Genomic DNA, 19,763 nt, shown 5'->3' with positions numbered 1-19,763 from the left:
TCTGTCGGTTCTTTGGTCTGGAGGGGGTGCAGCCTCAGGGTCCCCTCCCTGGGCTCTGCAGCCACCCTGCTTGTTCTCCGGCGCCCGTGCCCGCCCGTCCTCCTCCCTCCGTTGGGTTTTCTCCAAGTCCAAGGCCACCTGCAGTGCCCTGGGTCCCGGCCACGCCGCCTTCCTCTTCACTGCTGTGTCCGTGGAAGGTCCCGGCTCCGAGGTGCTGCCTTTGTGTGCTCACGTTCGGGGCCCCGGCGCCGCGTTGAGAGCCTCTTGGTTCGTCTCTGGAGCGTGTCGGGTCCTGGGCGGCCGGCGGCTGTCACGGCCTTTACGCCCGTGGAGCCCCGCGTCTCCCGCTGAGACCAAGCTGAGTCTTGGGGGTGACAGCGGGCGCGTCGCCAGGCTCCCCCATGAGGCCTGGTGCTGCCCGCGATGCTGCGGGGCTGCAGAGAGGACACGGCACTTCTGGGTCGGGAGACTCAACCCGTCGTTTTCACGGGCGCCCGCATCCAGCCTGCCTTGGTCCCGGGGGCTCCGCTTGGCCGGACGGTGAGTCCCATCCAGGCCCAGAACCGAGCCGAGTTGTACCTTTTTTTTTGGCCGTGGCCTGCAGCGGCTTGACGTGAGACCTCCGTCCCCAGACCAGGGATCGAACGCAGGCCGCAGCCGTGATGGTGTCGAGGCCCGACCCCAGAGCGCCAGGCGCTCCCGCGGTCGCATCTCACGGCCTCGCCTGCTGTCCCTCGTTCCCTCCTCTCCGCCTGCGGGTCGGTTCGCTGCCTCTGTCTCTGCTGCCGCCCTCCCGGCAGCCTCCTCCGTGTTCTCAGCCCCCGGGCCCCGCCGACCGGTGTGCTGCTGCAGGGCCGCTGTCCTGGGTCGGGTCCTGTCCGCCGCCCGCCGTCTCGCGGGGTCTTTCTCGGATGCTGAGGGTTGAGTGAGGGAGATTGGCATCGGGACGCAGGGGCTCTGGTCTCTGCCTGCCACGTTCAGCTCCGCGATCCCGCCGTGGGACCGCGAGCGTTGCTGTCCCTGCTCGCGCCCTCTGCTGTTGGTGGCCGGGTCGTCGGCTGGATGCCCCACTCTGGCCCCTGGGCTGGGCGCCCGCCCCCCACGTCGGCCGGGTTCGCCATCCTCTCACCCGCAGGGGTGGTCGCCGTTTTCCGGCGGTGACTGGCCTGTTTGCGGCGCCCTCCGTGGATCCGCGCGTCCGCTGCCCCAGCGGCCGGCCTCCCTCAGCCATGCGGCCGCGGGTCCCACGGTCCCTCTGCGTGGCGGCGGCGGCCCCCTTCCTCTGCTGATGGGCCTTTCTGCGTGGCCTTCTCCAGACCTTGGCGAGTGTGCGTTTGGGTCCCAGGGTCTCCTTGGCCTGACCACCCCCCCCCCGCCGTCCTCTGTCTCCTGGACAGTGGCTGGTCGTGCCCACCAGCCTCGTTTCGGCTGCCGGCGGCGCTCCTGCGGTCTGGGCTGAGCTGACCTGCCGCCGCCTGAGCCAGTCTGGGAGCCCCAGCCCTGTGGCAGACACCCACCTGGCGAGGAGACGCAGCGGCCGTCCTTCCTCTGGGGGTGTGGCATGTACCCACGCGTGGCCAGGGGTGGGCCCGGTGGAGGGGCTGGAGGACGTGAGGGAGCTGGGCACATGGACGGGGGTGTGCCCGCCGTGAGAAAGGGCTTGTACGGCATGAGGGGGTGTGCATGTGCCCTGCTCCTCCCCGGTGCCCCCAGCGGGTTGCAGTGAACTGTCTGCTCAGCGTCACCCTCTGCGGTGCGGGGGTCCGCACCTATCCCCAGCCCTGGGACGAGGGCCCTGGAGTCCCTTCTGGCCTTGGGCTGTCGCATGTAAACACTGGTGCGTTTAGGTCTGTGAGAAGCTACCCACTGGGTTCCGGCGGGGTCGTGTTGGGAGTGTGGCGTCTGCCGTGCCACACCCCTGGCACTGACTGTTCTTGGAGGTGGGAGTGGCCGCTCCTTGTGGCCTTTGTGTGCCCGTCACAACGCAGGGACGCGCTACTGTGACCTCCACGCCCCACGTTCCATCCGTCCCTGCGGGACGTTGCGGGTGGTGTACGTGTCCTGGAGACGAGTGTTTATCAGACGTGGGTCTCTGGGTAGGTCCTGGGTGGTCTTGCTCTCTTCACGGTGTCTTTCAAAGGTGGAGTTCACACCTTCTGCAGCGTTTGATGCACCAGTGCTTTCTGGACTCTGCTTTTAGTGTCCCTTCGGAAGTGCCCGTCTAACCAGAGTCCCAGCCCTCCTTGTTCTTCCTCTGAGACGCTGGCACTTGCAGCTGGTACATTTGATCCACTCTGAGTAATTTCTGCATCAAGTGCGAGGTGCGGGCCGAGGCCCACTCACGGCTGCATGTCGGACGCCCTTTGGGGGCAGACGTGTCTTTGGGAACGTGTGCCCTTGCAGCCGGTGGGGGTGCTGCTGTGCACCAAGCTGGCGCCCTGCTTCCCGCCTGGTTAACAGGCGGCGTGTGGAATTGTGTCCCCAGGCTCCGCTGAGGATGGCACGTCCAGCCCGTTTGGTGAGGAGGACGCCGAGGACGAGGAGCTGGAGGCCGCCGCCAGCCACCTGAACAAGGACTTTTACCAGGAGCTCCTTGGCAGTGGCATTCCTGGCAGCTCAGAGGCAGCAGGAGGCCCCGAGGGGGGCGTCAGACCCCCTGCCCTGGAGTCCCTACTCGGCCCTCTGCCCACAGCAGCCAGCCTGGGCATCTCAGACTCCATCCGCGAGTGCATCTCCTCCCAGAGCCAGGACCCCAGTGAGTCCCTGGGGGCTGGGGGCTGCCCTGCCTGTGGGAGTGGAGCCACTGCTTCTGAGGGGGTGCTGGGAAGGGACACTGCCAGCCCCACTGCAGGGCTGTGTGAGCAGCCAGTGCCCCCAGCCGTGCTGACCCCCGAGTGCCAGCAGGCTTGTCCCATCTCTAGGACCCCCGTTGGGTTGGGTTGGGACTGCTCCTCACACTTTGGGAGGCGTCCGTGCAGAGAGCACCTGCAAATCTCGGCTAAGAAGTCATAGCCGCCACATGTCACAGTGGGGCCACGGGGACCACCTGGCGTCCCCTGCCTGTCCCTCCACATCCGTCTAACCTGGCAGTGCTAAAGGCACCAGCCCCACTGGTTGCTCGGGCCTCACTTGCTGGGCTCCAGTGCCCGCAGACACAGACCCCTGGCGGGGGCAGCTGCTCCTCCCCTCGGGGGGAGGCGCCCGGAGGAGGGCGCGCAGGGCTCCGTCGCACTGCACCGCGAGGGCAGGCCCTCTGGATGCCAGGAGCCGCTGCGGGGGCAATGTGCCCTGTCGGCCCAGCCTGGTGATGGGCACTCGTGCACCTGCCCCAGGGGCGGGGTGGACCGGGGGAGAGGGACAGCGAGGTGTGGCAGGCTGCACCGCAAAGGGGCTGCTCTTTGAGTGGGACCTGGGGCCGGAGAGCAGCTGTGTAGATGCCCGAGGCAGCTGGGGGCTCGGTGACCCGGAGCAGGCAGAGGCCCCTCTGGCTGGAGCCGAGGGTGTGGGCGTGGGGCAGGCCTCAGAGCCACAGCGAGCGCTTCTAGGGCCTTGGCCACGGACGGGCTCACGGCTCACAGCGCTGGGCCGGAGTCGCCAGGACTCAGCAGGGTGGATGAGGGGCAGCAGCAGGAGGACCAGTCCCACCTTGGGGCAGGTCGTGCTCTTGGCCCTGCTGTGGCAGGAGGGTGCTGGCCGACGGGTTGGGGGTGTCCTGAGCCTGGGCACCCGGAGCTCCCGTGGCCCCTCTCCTGGGCTTGTTGATGGGAAAAGCTCCACGCGTAGCAGCGTGCGAGGCAGGGCGGCTCCCCTGTAGGTAGTTGAAGCCCTTGGCCACTGCCCAGTCCCGAGGTGGCCAGCTGGGTGTTGACCCTGAACCACAGGCTGTGCTTTCCTCCAGAGGACCCTTCTGCAGACGGCGAGCTGGACCTCAGCGGGATCGACGACCTGGAGATCGACAGAGTGAGCGCCGCGTGCTCTCTGGCCCTCCCAGCGCTGGGTGGCGGCCGTGGGGGCCCCCTGTACCCGCTGTCCCTGCACCTGGCCTTGGCCCCCCTGCGGGGTGCGGGGCATGTCTGCGCGTCCCAGAGCCCTGGCCTGTGGGCAGCAGTGTGCCCGGCAGTGCCGTCCCCTGGCACGTGGGAAGCCTTTCTCCAAGTCGCCACTCGTCACCTTCGGCCTGGGCCCTGCACTCTGACTGGCCAGGTGCCTGTGCCCGTGGAGCTTGCAGCTGCCCAGGGTGGGCGGGGGCATGGGCATGGGCGTGGTTCACGGGTGCCGCCCCCCGGGCTGGCCTGGAAAGGCCGGGTGATGCCGAGCCCTCGGCCAGGTCTCATGCGTGTCCCCTCGTGGGTCGGAGGCCTGCTTCCCGACCAGTGCGTGTGGAGGGGAGCAGGTTTGTGGCTGGGACCCGAGCGTGCCCTCCACGGGATGCTGTGCTCTGCTCCAGTACATCCTGAATGAGGCGGAAACCCGTGTGAAGGCCGAGCTGTGGATGCGCGAGAACGCGGAGTACCTGCGGGAGCAGCGGGGTAAGCGCCCGCCCAGGCGCCCGGACCCGAGCCCCTCGACCACCCCTGCCCGGGGGCGCCGGCCGTGCTGACCCCGCTCCTTGGCCTTTCAGAGAAAGAGGCGAGAATAGCGAAGGAGAGAGAGCTGGGCGTCTACAAGGAGCACAAGGTAGGCCGCAGCCTCTGCCCAGGACCTGCGAGCGCCTGCCCGCCCGCAGGAGCCCTCCCGGCCCCGTGACCTGGGAAGGCCTGCGTGAGGCCCAGCAGGGACGGGTCTGCGTAGGGGGCTGTGGCCGGGTTGCAGCTCCCCGGCTCCAGCGCTGGGCTGACTACACGCCCCGCACCTGCCTCCTGCCCGTGGCGGGGGCTGCCCGAGCGCCCTACTCCGTGGAGGGTGGGGCTCCCCAGTCGACGCAGGTTGCTCGAACCCTCCTGTTCCCGGGCTTGCCTGGCCCAGAGCCCACGTCCTCGGCGGTACCTGGCAGGGTCACAGCACGGGGCCCACAGGAATGTGACTTTGGTGTTTCCCTCCAGCCCAAGAAGTCCTGCAAGCGGCGGGAGCCGATCCAAGCCAGCACAGCTGGGGAAGCCATCGAGAAGATGCTGGAGCAGAAGAAGATCTCCAGCAAGATCAACTACAGCGTGCTCCGCGACCTGGACAGCAAGGGCGGCGGCGGCCAGCCCCGGGGGGACGCCGGGCCCCAGGAGAGGGCCGGCGCCAAGAAGCTGTCCCGGAGGAAGAGGCCCGCCAGCAGGAGCAGGGCCAGCCTGGTGACCAGCGTGGGGAAGAGGTACCGTGCGGGGCCTTCACCTCTCCCCTGCGTGGCCCCCTGCTGCCCTGGAAGGGGGCCTGGGCGTGAGGTCTGTTCTGGGCCTGGCCCATTCTCCGTCCCAGGGGTCTCTTCTCCAGGGAGGGGTCCCCGTCACCCGGCAGACCCACCGTCCTGCGGGGCTGGGGCCGGGGCCGGGCAGCCCCCAGCTAGAGCCTGGCTCCTGGGAGCACTGCTGGGGCTGGGGACTCACGGGTCACCCCGGGGAGGGGCAGTGCCCGGCGCTCTGGGGCTGCCCTGCCCGGCCCCGGCCCCGGTCCGCTGTGGTTTTCTAGCCACAATTCGCCCGAGACGTGAAGATGTTCTGGTTGGCGGGTCTGCTGCTCTCGGGTGGAAGTAATCGTTTTTCGCGATTTTTGTGGCATTTTTTCTGTAGCTCGCCTGCCCCGCTCCTTCCTCTCAGGTCCCCAAGCCCCCGCATGCTCAGGTGCCCATTACAGCCTGCCTCCCTCCAGGCGGCTGGTCAGCCCAGTCCTGTCCCAGGGACCTGGTTGGCTTGTCTGCCAGTGTCCCCGTGTCCCCTCTGATGACAGGCACAGGAGTGGGCACTGGGGGGGGACGTCTGCCCCCCTTCCTAGGCAGCGCCCCCCAGCCTGCCTCCTCGCTCTGTGGGCATAGTGTGGTCACTGCCTGTCCTCTAGGGCTGTGGCAGGTAGCCAGGGGACCCCGAGCCTTCTCCCTCCGGTCCAGCCTGGCCTCTGGCGAGGTGGAGCGTGGGTGCACCCCGAGCTGTGGCTCGTGGGGCCTCGTCTGCCGTGTGGGCAGCAGTGCTTGGCGTCTGCTCCCCGTGCACGGGCTGGGGGCTGCCCTCCCAGAGCCCCGGCCCTGCCCGCCTGTGTCGCTGAAAAGTTGCGGGTGAGCCCTGTCTCGCCGTCTGGTGGTGCCCTCGCGGGCGTGGTGTTTGCCGTCCTGACCTGATCTGCGGGAGCTGTGCGGCAGCCACGTCCTCCGGGGCCGGGGGCCGAGGGTGGAGCATGTTCTGTGGGCCGCATGCAGGACACGTGGACGACTGCCAGGTGCTCTTGTACCAGCAGGGCCTGTGACCCCCTCACCCCGCTCCACTGGCCGCCATGCCAGCCCTCAGTGGGGCGCACCGTGGCAGTTGCCCGCCCGCCTCCTGGGTTCTGGGGACCCTGGCCTTCTCTGCTGGGCCTCAGATCATTGCCCCCATGGCTCCGAGCTCAGGTTTCCCCAGGTAGCAGGTGGGGACCGACCGGGAGAGCAGTGGGAGGTTCTTCTCAGGCCTGCCTGCAGACTGCTGGCACCGCTGCGTTGGCCCTCTCCTCCCTCCAGGCCGCCCGCCCATCCCCGCCAGCGCGGGTCTCCCCCGAGCCCTGCGCCACCTGCTGCTGAGGTCTCACCCCTGCTGTCAGGTGTCCCCCCTGTTGGAGGTTGGAACAGGGTCTGAGCAGGAGAGAGCAGGCCCCTGGAAGCGGTGCTGTGAGATGCGGCTGCTGGGGGTGGGGGGCAGCCCAGGCTCTCAGGCTGGAGGGGCGGGGCAGGCTTGGGTCTTGGGACGCGCCTCTCCCCCCCTCCTCTTCCCCTCCCCTCCCCTCTCCCCTCTCCTCCAACCCCCTCCTCCCCCTTCCCCCTCCTCTCCACGGTGCTCCCTACCCAGGGCCGGCATGTGGGGTACACAGAGGTTCCTAGGCCGGGGCTGAATTGGACCTGCAGCTGCAAGCCTGCACCACAGGCACGGCAACACCAGATCCCAGCCACAGCTGTGGTCTACAGAGGCCAGCAACGCCGGATCCTTAACCTACTTAGTGAGGCCAGGGATCAAACCTGCCTCCTCATGGATACCAGTCAGATTCATTTCGGCCGAGCCGCAGTGGGAATTCCGATTTTCGTGTTTTATCCTTCGTCACATGTTGACAGGCAGGCAGCGGTTCTGTCCGGAAAGACCTAACGGCCTGTGTAGTGGCTTAAGTAATTTGATTTTTGTTACCATCATGTAGAAAGAAGCTTTTATACAAGAGTCTGCGTTTCTGACTTCTTCTGGTGACCCCCCCGCTCCTGGCACTGTGCCCGCCCCGCCTTGGGTGCAGTGCTCACCTGGACTGGGGGCTGGGGGGGACCTCGGCTCTGCCGTGTCTGTTGGGCACACGTGTCCCCTGCCCAGCCTTGGGCGGGGCAAGGACCGTGGAGGGAGGGACCATGACGGCAGGGTGGTGTGACCAGAACCTCAGAGCACGCGCCGTCCTGCCCTTTGGCTGGAGCACAGGCCTCAGGACGGGGCCCACGTCCTCTTGGCCGGCGGTGCGGCCTGGCTGAGGCCGCCGTGCTGTGCTCTCTTGTAGGTTGAGGCCGATGGTGTCCACGCAGGCGGCTAAGAAGGCGGCCGTTGGAGAGGTGTGTTGTGTGGACCCAGCTGGCCGGGGGGCCCTGTTGGGGGGAGCCCCTGCCCCCAGGGTGCCAGTGTGCACCAGCCAGCAGCCCCCCGGTGTCCTCACGGGAAGAGAGGCCCAGGGCTGGGGTCCAGCCTGGTCAGGGTCCTGGTCTGCTCCAGGGGCCAAAGGGCGAAGCAGGGAAGGGTGGTCCCTGAGGGGTCCCAGGGCAGCTGCCAGCTCCGTCTGCGGGCGGGTGCCTCCCCCAGGCGGGGCCTCGGCAGGGGGGAGGCTTTCCAAGGGTGGGGTCGGGGGGAGGCTGCGGGGCTCAGGGGGTCCTCACCGATGGCTCTTGAAAGGTGGGAAGGGTCCCCATGGTGCCTCACGGCCCGCAGCACTGCCCCCAGGGGACTGGAGGGGTCCCCAGCTCGCCCCTCGCCCGCAGGCCTCGCCACCAGGTCCTCGCTCCCTGGCAGCCGAGCCCGCCAGGCCCACGGCGGTGGTGGTGGAGAGCGGGCCTGTGTCGTACCACCCCGAGGAGGACGCCGACGAGGAGGACGCCGACGAGGAGGACGCCGAGCCCTGCGTCAGCGCCCTGCAGATGATGGGCGGCAGCGGTGAGGGCCCTGCTCGCGTGGGCCGGGGCCGGGGCCGGGCCGGGGCGGACCGCTCGCATGCGGGGGGCTTTTGCCGTCTCAGGAAGGGCCGAGGGCGCTGGCCGTGAAGGCCGTGGGCTCTGGGCTTGCTGGGAGGGCTGCCCGCCCGCAGAAGGAAAGGGCCCCGGGCCGTCCCCATCACGGCGGTGGGGCCGCGCCCCCAAGGCCTGACCCTCCTGGCGCTTTGCAGATTATGGCTGTGACGGCGACGACGACGACAACTACTGAGACGGGCCCTCGCCGCCGCTGTGTCCTGGTGCTGGACACCACCCCGCGGGTGTCTCACGAGGGACCAGGCAGGGCCTCTGGGGCCAGGGCTCATCGGGGAGAGCGTCGGACTCTTGGTGACAAGCTGGGTGCTGCCCTGCAGCTTTGTCCGCAGCCACACGTGGCCTCTGTGGCTCTTGCCATTGCGACCACAATTTGAGTCACGTGAGGCATGTTTCCGCCCAGCAAGGGCCGGGACCGGTGTCCGTGCGTCTGGTCAAACAGACGTGGGTCTCACAGCCCAGGAAGGCTTGCCGGAGGCGCCGTCCTGTCTCCGCGAGAGAACGAGCACCGGGCGGCCTGGCCGCTCGTCCTCGTGCGTGGGGTCGGCTGCCCTGCCCGCCCCCCGCTGTCTGAGAAGCATTTTGCCAGCAGCCCTCCTTTTGCTGGTCCAGAACTGGTCCCGTGTCTCCAACTGGAGTTCCCGGCCAGGCCCTTGTGCCCCCTGCTGCTGTCTGGGCCCGGGGACCACGTGGGTCGATACCAGGAGCCCAGAGGCTGCCTGGCTCCAGCCTGGCAGCTGCTGAATCGAGTCAGTCCAGCATCCCTCAGCAGGCACATGCACGGTGGCCCTGGGTGGCCTGCGTGTCCGGCCTGGGCCAGAGAGCTATGCGCGAGCCAGCATGCCATCCTACACGGGGTGGTGGGCAGAGGATCCTCGGGCTTGGCAGCCCTGCTCTCGACGGTTCCTGCCCGCCCCGAGCTGCCCGGGCTGGGCCTCATCATCAGAGGGCCCGGGGCCATCTGGCCTTGGCTTGGGCGGCGCTGCCTGGAGGTGTCCAGGGAGGGGGGCGGACGCTCTGTCCTTCGAGGCCCCAGCCTCGGCCGCCCACCCTTACAATGGCATAGCCTCACCCCACTGTCTTCCTGGGGCCCAGCCCCCGCCCCCATCTCCTGGGGTGGGCGACCCCCTCCCAGAGTGCACCAGCGTTGGCGGGCGGGGGTGGGGTGGGGTTTTGAGGTCTGTGGCTCTGCCCCTCAGCCTGGACCCAGGAGCCCCGGAAAGCTGGAGCGGAAGGTTGGTTTGGTCAAACAGATTGTTACTTGAGCAGAAACCTGTGTCTGTGGTCTGTGATTCTCTGGCGGGCTGAGGTGGGGGCCGGGGGGCGTTGCTTGGTGCACGATGGGGAACCACCTCTTCTGGCCTCCTCAGCCACATGTCCCTGGGCCCGGGCCCTTGTGGGTTGGGGGTGCTTGGGGAACCTCCAGGGGGAGGTGGGCCTGTGGCTGGTAGAGTGGCCTTGTCGCCCAGCTGTGCCAGGCTGCCTTTCAAGAGGGAGCCCTGTCTGGATGCTCGCACTAGGCAGCCGGGACGGAAGGGGCTCTGGTGGAGGCGTGGGGGGCTGTCCTGCAGGCACCACTGCCCCAGAGCTTTGCAGAGGAGGGGATGGTGCTGCCCAGCCCAGTAAGATGCAGGCAGGTCCCTGAGTGGGCGGGGGACAGGTGCCCAGGGTAATGGGCAGGGCTCAGGCCCAGAGGTGGTATGGGAATCCAGCTGTGCTTTCCCCACCCTAGGGACAGAGGGATTGTCACACTGGGAAAGGAGTCTGAGAGGCAGAGGGGCTGCAGCAGGGAGGTCTGGGCGCAGGTGGTACCCAGCGGGGGGTGGGGTGGAGGTAGGAGCCAAGCCCCAGGACGACCGGGGCTACCTCTGCACCCTGGCCACAGCCCCTGGGGACATGCAGACCTGTGCTCCTCCATCTCAGGTCGGCAGGCTTCTCTCCTCGCCCAGAGAATGTGCTGCTCTTGTGACCTGGGGGCCACAGGGAGGGGAGGCAAGGGGACAGGGCACCCCAAGTTTGCTGCCTGGAGTCTGCCTGAAGCCAGGGGGGGACCCTGCGGCTCCCGGGACAGGTCTCGGGCATGGCCACTCTCCCCCAGCCTGCGTCTGTGGCCCTGCTGGGTGGGCAGCAGGAGCTGGCACTGCAAGGGCCTGGAGAGGCCTGGCCACCCAGGACAGGGCCCGCCCCCCGCCACTTCCTGGTGAGCAGAGCTGGTCCCTCAGAAGCCTCTGCTGCTTGTCCGTCTCTGAGGCCCTGATTGCCAGTGCATGGTCCCCAGGAGTGGTGACAGCGATCAGGCCCCCGGCTGGGGGGCAGCCTTGGGGTACCTCTGGCCTCTCCCTGCTGCCCGAGGCCTGTGTGCAGTGTGTGGGGAGTGCGGGCCAGCCCGCTCACCCGGGGATGGGGACGCAAGGGTGGCTCATCCCATCCAAGTGAACCCCAGCCGCTGCTGTAAACTCAGGCCCCACCCGCCCCAGCTCCTGACAGGTGGGTCCAGTCTCTTCTGAGTCCCAGGTGAGGCCAGAGAGGAACAGGAGCTTGTGACACCACCCACAGTCACCCAGCCGGGAGGTGGCCTCCGTGTCCTGACAGCCACCGCCTTTCTGGGGAAGTGGGCGCAGGGGGCGGGGTCTGGCCGGGGAGGCAGCTCCCCCCGAGGAGGGCGCACGCCGTCCCCAGGAGGAGGCAGCCTGCTCCCTGTGTCTGAGCCCCCCATCTGACGGGTGGGGCTGCGTGCCGTGCTGTGACATCTGGGGACGGGTTTGCACACGAGTGTGCCCCCTTGTCCTCCAGGGTGAAGCCCAGGCCCGCCCCCCAATATACTGCAATAGGCCAGACCCTTTGAGGGGCCGGCGGGCATACTCCAAGTGGGGGGTCCCGAGCAGCCCTCCCCTGGGTTTCCTGCCCTCCCCCGAGTCAAGGCTCCTTTGCCAGCGTCCAGAGGCCCAGGGGAGGGTCGCGGGGCCAGGCCGGCCTGGAGGATGGCGCAGGCGGCCTCCCAGCACTGCACACAGGCTACGTGCGTGTTCACACGTGTGCAGCTCAGGTCTGCACCATCCATGCACACACATGCCTGCCCGCTCCTGCTGGTGCACACACATGTGCCCTGACCCGCCCTGTGATGCATAGGTCCTGAGGGGCTGCAGCCTCTGGACCACCCCACAGGGTCCCAGGTGCTGAGCTCTGACAGGACCCGGGTCCACACCCCAATGGTAGCCAGTCTCAGGTGCCCCTGGGCATCAGTGGTTCTGACAGTGCTTCTGCAGGGCACCTGTGACGGCTGCCCACCGGCCCACCGCCCAAAGAGCATGGAGCTGCTTGTCACAGCCCACGCGTTCCTGCCCCTCTCCAAGCCACAGAGCTGGGACCCCAGGAAACCTTCCTGGCAGGACTGGGTAGACAGTGCCACTCACTGCCTGAGCCCCTTTCAGGATTAGGGTGGGCTCAGGCAGGCCTGAGATCCCTCCCCACCCAGGGCCCTCAGGTGGGGGTGGGCCACATCCAGAGCCAGCCTGCTGTAGGCTGCCCTGGCTGGGGCCTTGGCAACCTGGCTCCAGGTGCCTGGAGCTGGCAGTGGAGACCCGGGGGTGGGGGTTGGGGTCAGAGGGAGCCCCTCTGTCCTTCCAGGTACTGCTTGCTTGGGGTGGCTCCACACCCCCCCACCAGCTCCCAGCTGCTCCCCCACATGTCCTCACGCAGCCCCCCAGTGGTTTCTGGATCGGTCAGGCCTCCAGGCAGGCAACAGGGCTGATGGCCACCAAGGCCACCTGGGCCGGGGACAAAGGTCCCCTGACGCCACCTCACTGAGCCCCAGCCGTGCCCTCCTGGGGTGAGTGTCCCCCCCACCCCCGGTGCCCCCGAAACACGCTGCTCCCACCATCTGGTAGCCGAGGCAAGTTGCAGACCAACCACCCTCCCTGCGGCCGTTCCCTGGCCCCGCCTCCGCCACCTCCACCTCCGGGAGGCTGAAACGCTGGCGGAGCAGGGGGCCTTGTCACTGGCCTGGGAGGTGTCGCCGCCCCTCACCCCCTGCCCAGCAGATTGCCTGGCAGGCCTGGTGAGGGCACAGCTCTGGGCACACAGCGGGCACGACCATGGACCCACCAAGGGGCTGGCGGGTACCCAGGGGTCTATGCGTGCAGATCCTGCCGGCGGGCCGTGCCCACGTGGGCAGGAAAAGCCAGGTCCTTGTCTCCAGCCCCACGGCCACCATTGCTCGGCCTGGAGGTGGGCAGGCAGCCATGGCCCTCAGACTCCCCAGGCTAGTCCCCCGCTGGCTTCCTGCTTCCAGGCCACACTAGGTCCAGTCGAAAGCACAGGGATCGGGGACCCCGCACTCAGGGACACTCCGTCCCCGAGAGCCGGGGTGGGGCCGGGGCTCCGTCCCCGGACACCTCTTCCAGTCACGTGGGGCCTGCCCGCTGGGCCAGCTGCTCCGCCCACCGCCCCGACCCCACCATCCTCACCCCACCCTGGTCTCTTCCTGGATCTGAAGACCCCCCTGCCCAGCCAAGGACGACCGGTGTGGCGGGAAAACAGCCCGAGCCCACTCCAGGCCCCCGCTGCCCAGGTCGTGGCTGCTCCCCACACGTTGCCACAGGGCCCCTGGGCCACTGGGGCTCTCAGAGCCAGTCCCTGTGAGCTTAGAGAGCCGCAGGCTGCACCTAACTGTGCGGTGGCACCCCAGGCAGCAGGGGGCGCCCCAGGACCGGCTGGCCTGGCCTGGCCCGGGCAGGACACTCAGCTCCTGGGCAGCCCTTCTTGGGGCTGTGGGTTCTGGGCCCTCACCCCCAGCCCAGGTGTCCTGCCAACACCCTCCTGAGCCCCGAGCTGCCACTTCGGCAGGATACTCAGCCACCCTGTGTGTGGGACGCCGAGAGCTGGTTCCCAGGGGAGGGGCTCCTGGTCAGGGCCTCCAGGCATCGTGCCATGTCCAGCTCTGGTGCCTTGTGGGGGCCTGTGCCTGCGTGCGGCCACCAGCATCCCCAATGGGTCAGTTCTGTCTGCACCGTCCTGAGCCTACGTGCCGGGAGGCTTGGCCAGTCCCTGGGGAGGCCTGGGCCCCGGCCAGGCTGGCAAGGGGTGGGGGCCTAGGGACCAGCTCCAAGGCTTTGGGCCTCAAGCCCTGGCGGCCCAGGCCCTTCAAAGGGGCCGTGGGCGGTGGCAGAGTGGAGGCTGTGTGGTTTTCCTGCCGGGAGAGGAACCTGGCTCAGGAAGCCATTGTCCCCACACAATGGGCCCGGCTGGGACTTGCCAGGGCAGGGACCCCAGACTGGTGGGACCTCCCCCTGACCTCAGCCCTGCCCCTGACCCTCGCCACAACCTTGACCCTGATCCACCGCTGACCCTGGCCCGGCCAGTGGAAGGCTGTCCCCGTCTGAGGGGTTGCGATGGGGCTGTGGTGGAGCAGGTGCCAGGCCGATTCGGGTGGGCAGTGGGGGTCGTCAGGCCAACTCGGGTGGGCAGTGGGGGTCGTCAGGCTGACTCGGGGGTGGGCAGTGGGGGTCGTCACGCTTTGCGAGGAGCAAACCGCTGAGGCCACGAGACCCAGCCAGAGCCCGGGGGGCCCTCGCTGACCAGAGGCTATGCCGCTCGGCCCAAAAAGGGGGCGCGTCCTTTCCTCTGCGTCAAGGGGCCTTCACACAGACCAGACTGAGCAGCCGCGCCCCCATCCGGAGGGGCCTGGGAAGCCCCTGTGTGGCACTGAGCCTGACCGTGGCCACCGTGGACCCGCCCCCAGCCACAGCGCCAGCGTGGGTCGGCGAGGGCCAGGCACACACGGTGTGGGTCGGCGATGGGGAGCCGGAGGCCCGGGTTCTGTGTGCGCCCCGCCCGCGAGGCTCTCCCTGTCTCCCCACCTCGGGGTTTCCTTCCCCAGCGCAGCCCCCCAGCCACACCAGACCCTGCAGAGCACATGCTTCCCATTCATGAGGTTGCAGACCTACTTCCTCAGGAAGCGCTGGCAGAGCCTCGTGGCAAAGCTCTGAGGTTCTGAGGGCGGCCGTGGGGACAGGGAACAGCCTCCACGTGGTGGGGAAATACAGCAGGCAGGGGACAGACAGCAGGCAGGGCCGGGGTGCAGCGAGGGGCGGAGGTGAGAGGTGTGGAGGCAGGCAGGGACTGAGCAGGTGGCCCTGTGGCTGTCCCTGGAGGGAGCAGGGGAGCAGGTGGGAGAGCCTGGAGTGATGCAGGGGCCGCGCCAGGCATGGAGATCCGGGACTCACCAGCCCCTCGTCAGTGCACCCCCAGCCTGGCCCCTGGCAGCCCTGCTATTTATTCAGACACAGATTTCCCAAACCACCATCACTGACCTGGGCCTGGGCATGAGAATGTCGGGGGTGGTGCGGTGGTCACGGGGCCCAGGCCATAGGATGCAAAGCAGCAGCCACGCACACGCTGGGCACAGCACCCACTCCCCGGCCTGGCAGGCTGGGCAAGCGGAAGGGGGTCCCGCGTGGTCAGCCAGCAGGCGGCACTACAGGACACCCAGGCGGGCCCAAGGTGGACGGCTGGACATGCAGGATGACCCTCCTGCAGGTTTTGTGGGCACATGGGCACGCACGTGGGTCAGTTTCATGGGAAGCCCTGCTGGGGAGGGGCCGGCACCTCCGGGAGGGCCACCCAGACAGCTGGTTCCTTCGCCATTTACACCTGCCCCGGGGGGGGGGGGTTGTGTGCCCCGACGCGGAGAGGAGTGGCCTGCGGGATGAGACTGAGATGAGTATCCCAGGCCCCTCTCTGTCCTGTCCCCAACATCCGACCCCATCCCGATCCACGCAGTGTGCCCAGGCACGCTGGGCAAGGGATGAGGGTGGGCGCTGCCGCTGAGCTGTGTACTCTGGGCTCCCGCTGAGGGTCCAGAAACGCCGAGAGACAAGTTCCATGGAGAGGGGACATGCCCTGGGAGCCCCCGGGTGGGAGGGGTGAAGGGCTTAGGCCAGCAAGGCTTCCTGGAGGAGGAGGGGCCCACTGGGAGCAGGAGGAGGAGGAACTGGTCAGGCCATGATGGGGAGGGGAAGGCAGGTGGGCTGGCCACCTGGAGTTGGGGACAAAGGGCAAAGAGAGAGGCGGGGAGGACTACGGGTCAGAGGGTCAGGGTCCCCAGAGGTCAGCCTGCTGTGCTCCTTGCCGAGGGGCGGCCAGCAGAGCTGGTGGGAAGGGAGAAAGCGTGTGGCTATGGAGTGGGCTCCGCAGCCCTGGCTGCCCACCTGCTGGCTATGGGCCCTGGGGACTGGGGGGCTGCAAACAGGCGGGGCTGCCTCAGCCCTGCTGGTCAGGATGGGGAGATGCTGGCGAGTGGAGGATGGTGGGGGGTTTGGGGGGAGGCCCAGGGCAGCCCTGCCAGCCAGGTGTGGGCAGGGGTGAGGGCAGGGACTCAAAGGGGACAGGCGGGTGTGGGCCGGGGTGTCCCCAGGCCAGGCTCCCGGTGAGTCACTGCCGACCTGGTGTCCGGCGCCACAGGGGCCCAGGCCATGTAGGCCACAGGAAGCCTCGTGGGCTGATAAAGGGCGGGAGTCAGAAGCCGCCGGGCCTCCCACTTCCTGCAGCCCAAGCAGCAGGGCTTGGCGCTGGACAGGGCTGGTCCTGCGTGGCTCATGGAACACTGCCAATGTGACCTGGGACCACCTGGCTGAGCTTGCAGGACATGGTGGGAGACAGCATGGTGGGCGTGGGGAGCTTCATGGGGCAGCTGGCAGGAAGGACAGCCGCAGTTTTGAGGCTTCAGATCAAAGGGCGGAGTGGAGGGAGTTCCCGTTGCGGCTCAGCGGGTTAAGAACCTGACTAGTATCCATGAGGATGCAGGGTGGCACCTGCAGCTCCAATTCGCCCCTAGCCTGGAAACATCCATATGCTGCAGGTGCAGCCCTAAAAAAAAGTGGGGGTGTGGAGTGGCAAGGTGGTTAGGGCGAGGGTGCAGCCAGTGCCAGGAGAGCACGGCAGGCAGGCCAGGGTTGGTGTGCGGCCCCTGGAGGGTCTGACTGCGTCCACCTGAAAGGCAGGTGTGTCCATCTGCCCAGGCCACTGAGGGGTCAGTTACCCAGGCTGCTCGTAGCATGTGGAAGGGGCAGGAGGAATTGCAGGGGGCACCTGGCTCCTTGGAGGGCGTGACCCCAGGCCATCGAGTGCCAGTCTGGGCCCTGCCTCGTGGGCAGCCCTACAGCACCGTGCCTGGGAACTAAAGCCCTTTTGTATCCCAGCCCTTGGGCCATGCCAGTGGCCACAACATGCCAGCCCACCAGCAGGACTGTCACCAGCTGGGCTGGGCCTGCATCACCAGCAGCACCACCACCACAGTCCCCCCCACCCAACCCAACTCTGGGGACCTCAGCAGGGTCACCATGCATGCAATTCCCCTGCTAGCACTGGCCTCCAGCAGCCCCCTTCTCCACAGCCACGGCCACCATCATGGCAGAGTAGAGTGGGCCGAAGAGGCCCAAGAGGCCACTGTGCCAGGACGCCGCCTTGGCTGGGCACCCCCTCGGCTGGGCGCCCCCTCCCCCCTGCCCCCCACCGCTCCACCTGCGCTCCTGGGCCGCCTGCCTTCCCCGCATACCCGGGTCCTCCCTGGCTGCAGCCTGTGACTGGGTGGCCCCTTCTCCTGGTGGCTCTATCCCCCACCCCGTTCTGCCCTGGCAAATGTGCATGGGAGTCACCTCTTCCAAGAAGCCTTCCTATGACTGGGCTCTGCCCGGACTTTGCCTACCCTGTCACCCCTGTCCTGGGGACAGCACCCAACAGGCCAGAGGCTTGCTGAGGGCGGGGACTGCAGGCTGGAAAAGGCAAGGCCAGGGAGTGGTGGCAGAGCTGTGGGCTGGACAGAGCAGGGGGCTGCTGTGGGCCTGAGCTCTGGCTTCTGCCCAGACCCCTGCCCTGCCTGGGCCCGCCAGGACCAGAGTGGGCCACTTCAGCCGGGGAGAAAGGACTGGTCTCAGTTCTCCAGAACCTCTAGGTCTGCCCCGCTCAGCCCTCCTCCACCTGCAGCTTCCTAGGGTGGCTGGGGCTGGACTTCTTCCCAGGGGCTCAAGACGCTGTGAGTCCCTCAGGACACATGCACCCCGTCACTTTCCCACAGATTACAGTTCTGTGGCTGCTTCACTCACAAAGCCTCCCAGACGGGGGTGCGACACAGCTGCACCTGGGCCCTCCAGCCAGCACAGGGCAGACCCAGGACCTCAGCTCCCAGGCTCAGCCTGGGCAGGGACCACTCTTGGAAGTGGCTCTCATGTTCACCATGTGTCCAGGGGCCTTCCGGAGGAGGAGTCGCCCAGGCAGGCGTGAGGACCAGGCTGCCCCCCGCCCCCATCCCTGGCACAGCGGGACCTGGTGATCCTTAAAGAGAGCCTGGAGATGCCGCCCTCCCAGACTGGACTGTTCCACCAAAGTAGGCGAATGAAACGCAGCGAGGCTGCTGGAGGGAAAACCCTCTCCAGAGTGTGGCTTCGTTGGCCCAAGCAGGATTCAGGCCGGCGGCCAGGTGGCCAACTCCACGCTCGCTGGGCCTGGCAGGGGGCGGGGCCAGACCCGGGGGCGGGGCCGCTCAGAAGGCGGGGCCTCTTTCCCGTGAGCTCCCCGATTGGTGTCCGAGCGGCTGGCGGGGCGCGCCGGCTCCCCATTGGCCGCCTGCCTGGGCCGGCCCCGCGCTCCCGCCGGCGGGTCCCGGAGCCGGCGGAGCCCGCGGTGCAGTCTTATCAGCGCGGGCAGCTGGTGGCCTGTCCGTGCGCTAGCGCCCCGGCCCAATTCAATGGCCATTGTCCGCCAGCCCCTTTGTTCAGGAGGCGGCACTTCCTGCGGGGCTGGGCTGGGGCGGGTGGACAGGAAACGCTCCGAGCCGAGGCTCAGATTCCGAGGCCTCCCCAGCTCGGGGTCAGAGGCGACGGCCACCTGCCCTGGGCCACTCTGGGCTCGGGGCCGGGAGATCAGCTGGGCTCAGCTCAGCCCTTTCCGCTGGGTCTCAGTCTGCCCATCTGCAGGGTGAGCCAGAATGTCCCCTGGGGGGAGCCTGGTGGGGGCTGGGCTCAGGAGATCAGACCCGGTAGAGCTGGGGTTTGGGGCAGGGGGAGATCCTCTGGCAAAGGGTGCCCCTCCCAGGTCTGCTCTCGTCCTGGGATCCCTGGCAGCGGTGCCAGTCTCCGAGAGGCAGCCTGATCAGCCAGGACTCAAGTTCCAGGCCGCCACCCCTTCATCACAGAAGAAGGAGCCCACTGGGACCCCACCTGGGCCAGGCCACCCTTCCCTCCGGCACACGGGCTCTGCCCTGCCGTCCCACCCACTGTGAACAGCCTGTCCACCTGGGCCCTCGCCAGGCCGCCTTCTCTCTAGTCCTCTCTGCTCCAAGGCTGCCCACTTCCCAGCCCTGAGGTGCTCTGGCGGGGGTCTGTGGGAAGGAAGCAGGGCAGGGGCTGCCCAGAACCCCAGCTCCTCAGATCTCACCAAGCCAGCCAAGGCGCCAACAGCCCAGCCCCTACCCGATCTCGCAGGGCGCAGCATGGACCTCCTTGGCCAGCCCCCAGCCCGCCCGCTCCCTGTCCCCTGGAACCTCTTGCAGTTCCTTCCTCTGAAACCCCCTGTGGCCCAGCCTGCAAAGCCTTCTCCAACTCAGCCAGGAAAAGATACCGCGTGTATTTCAAATGGCAGGATTTCGTAAGAAGCGTTGGCCCCAGAGGCCTTGGGAGGGCTGGAGGCCTCTGCCTGAGGCCTGAGGAGCCCAGGGGAGAGCTGTCATCCCCACCCACCATGGCCGTGCCCCCTTCTGAGCTCATGATAACACCGGGGTTTGTGCAGACATGAGGGGTCAGGCGGAGAGCCCAGCACAGCACCAGGACGGCTTCGCAGAGAGCAGAGAGCATTTGCCGAGGGCCTGGGCGCCCACCAGGGAGAGGGGAGCCGTGGCACCCCAGAGGCTTGGCCTGAGGAGCTGGAGGTCACAAGATCCCGGAGAGGTGGTGGCTTGACCTTGATCCCATCTGAGAGGCCAGGTGGGGAGCTGAGGGGGAGGAGATTGGGGGAAACGCCTGTGAAGAATCCAGGAGGGAGCTACAGTGGGGGGGCCCAGACCCCACGCAGGGCGCCACCCCCAGGAACGCGAGGGAGAGGCAAGATGTGGGCAGCAGGGGCCACAGCCGCCGTGTGGCTGCGGAGTGGGGCCTCTGCACCCCTTGTGGGCAGGCAGTGGCCGCACAGTTATCCTGGATGCCCACAGAGAAGGGCAGGGTGTCCCCAGAGCAGAGGGGTTGCTCCCACCCTCTCTGCTGCGACAGGGAGGAAAGTGAGAGCAGGGGAGGCCTCGGCGCTCCAGGAGAAGGGCCAGCCCTGGTGAGGTTTTGGTGTGGGGGCGGCAGAAGGCCAGGGCTCCCGCCCAGGCAAGACCAAGAGAGGCAGCAGGCTGGGGGTG

At 68.0% G+C, this 19,763-nt stretch overlaps 1 protein-coding gene across 12 annotated transcripts in view; it reads left to right on the top strand.

Annotated features, from left to right (window-relative positions):
• The window catches only part of BRF1 (BRF1, RNA polymerase III transcription initiation factor subunit), a 67,623-nt gene extending 57,980 nt beyond the window's left edge, over window positions 1-9,643 (top strand). For 5 of the 12 annotated variants that reach the window (XM_021081614.1, XM_021081615.1, XM_021081616.1 and 2 more), the window contains 8 exons: window positions 2,486-2,755; window positions 3,899-3,960; window positions 4,448-4,529; window positions 4,622-4,677; window positions 5,043-5,299; window positions 7,639-7,690; window positions 8,111-8,282; window positions 8,512-9,643. In XM_021081614.1, the coding sequence (XP_020937273.1) occupies window positions 2,486-2,755; window positions 3,899-3,960; window positions 4,448-4,529; window positions 4,622-4,677; window positions 5,043-5,299; window positions 7,639-7,690; window positions 8,111-8,282; window positions 8,512-8,549 (989 nt within the window). In that variant the 3' untranslated portion in view covers window positions 8,550-9,643. Of the gene's footprint in view, window positions 1-2,485; window positions 2,756-3,898; window positions 4,530-4,621; window positions 4,678-5,042; window positions 8,283-8,511 lie in introns of all 12 variants that reach the window. The other 7 variants (XR_002341118.1, XR_002341119.1, XR_002341120.1 and 4 more) reach the window with 3 other exon arrangements.
• The last annotated feature ends 10,120 nt before the right edge of the window (window positions 9,644-19,763 follow it).

This window comes from Sus scrofa, unplaced genomic scaffold, assembly GCF_000003025.6.
Source record: "Sus scrofa isolate TJ Tabasco breed Duroc unplaced genomic scaffold, Sscrofa11.1 Contig1914, whole genome shotgun sequence".
Classification (NCBI taxonomy): Eukaryota; Metazoa; Chordata; class Mammalia; order Artiodactyla; family Suidae; genus Sus; species Sus scrofa.
The sequence above is the reverse complement of the archived record's forward strand: the minus strand, read 5'-3'. Positions and strand labels throughout refer to the sequence as shown.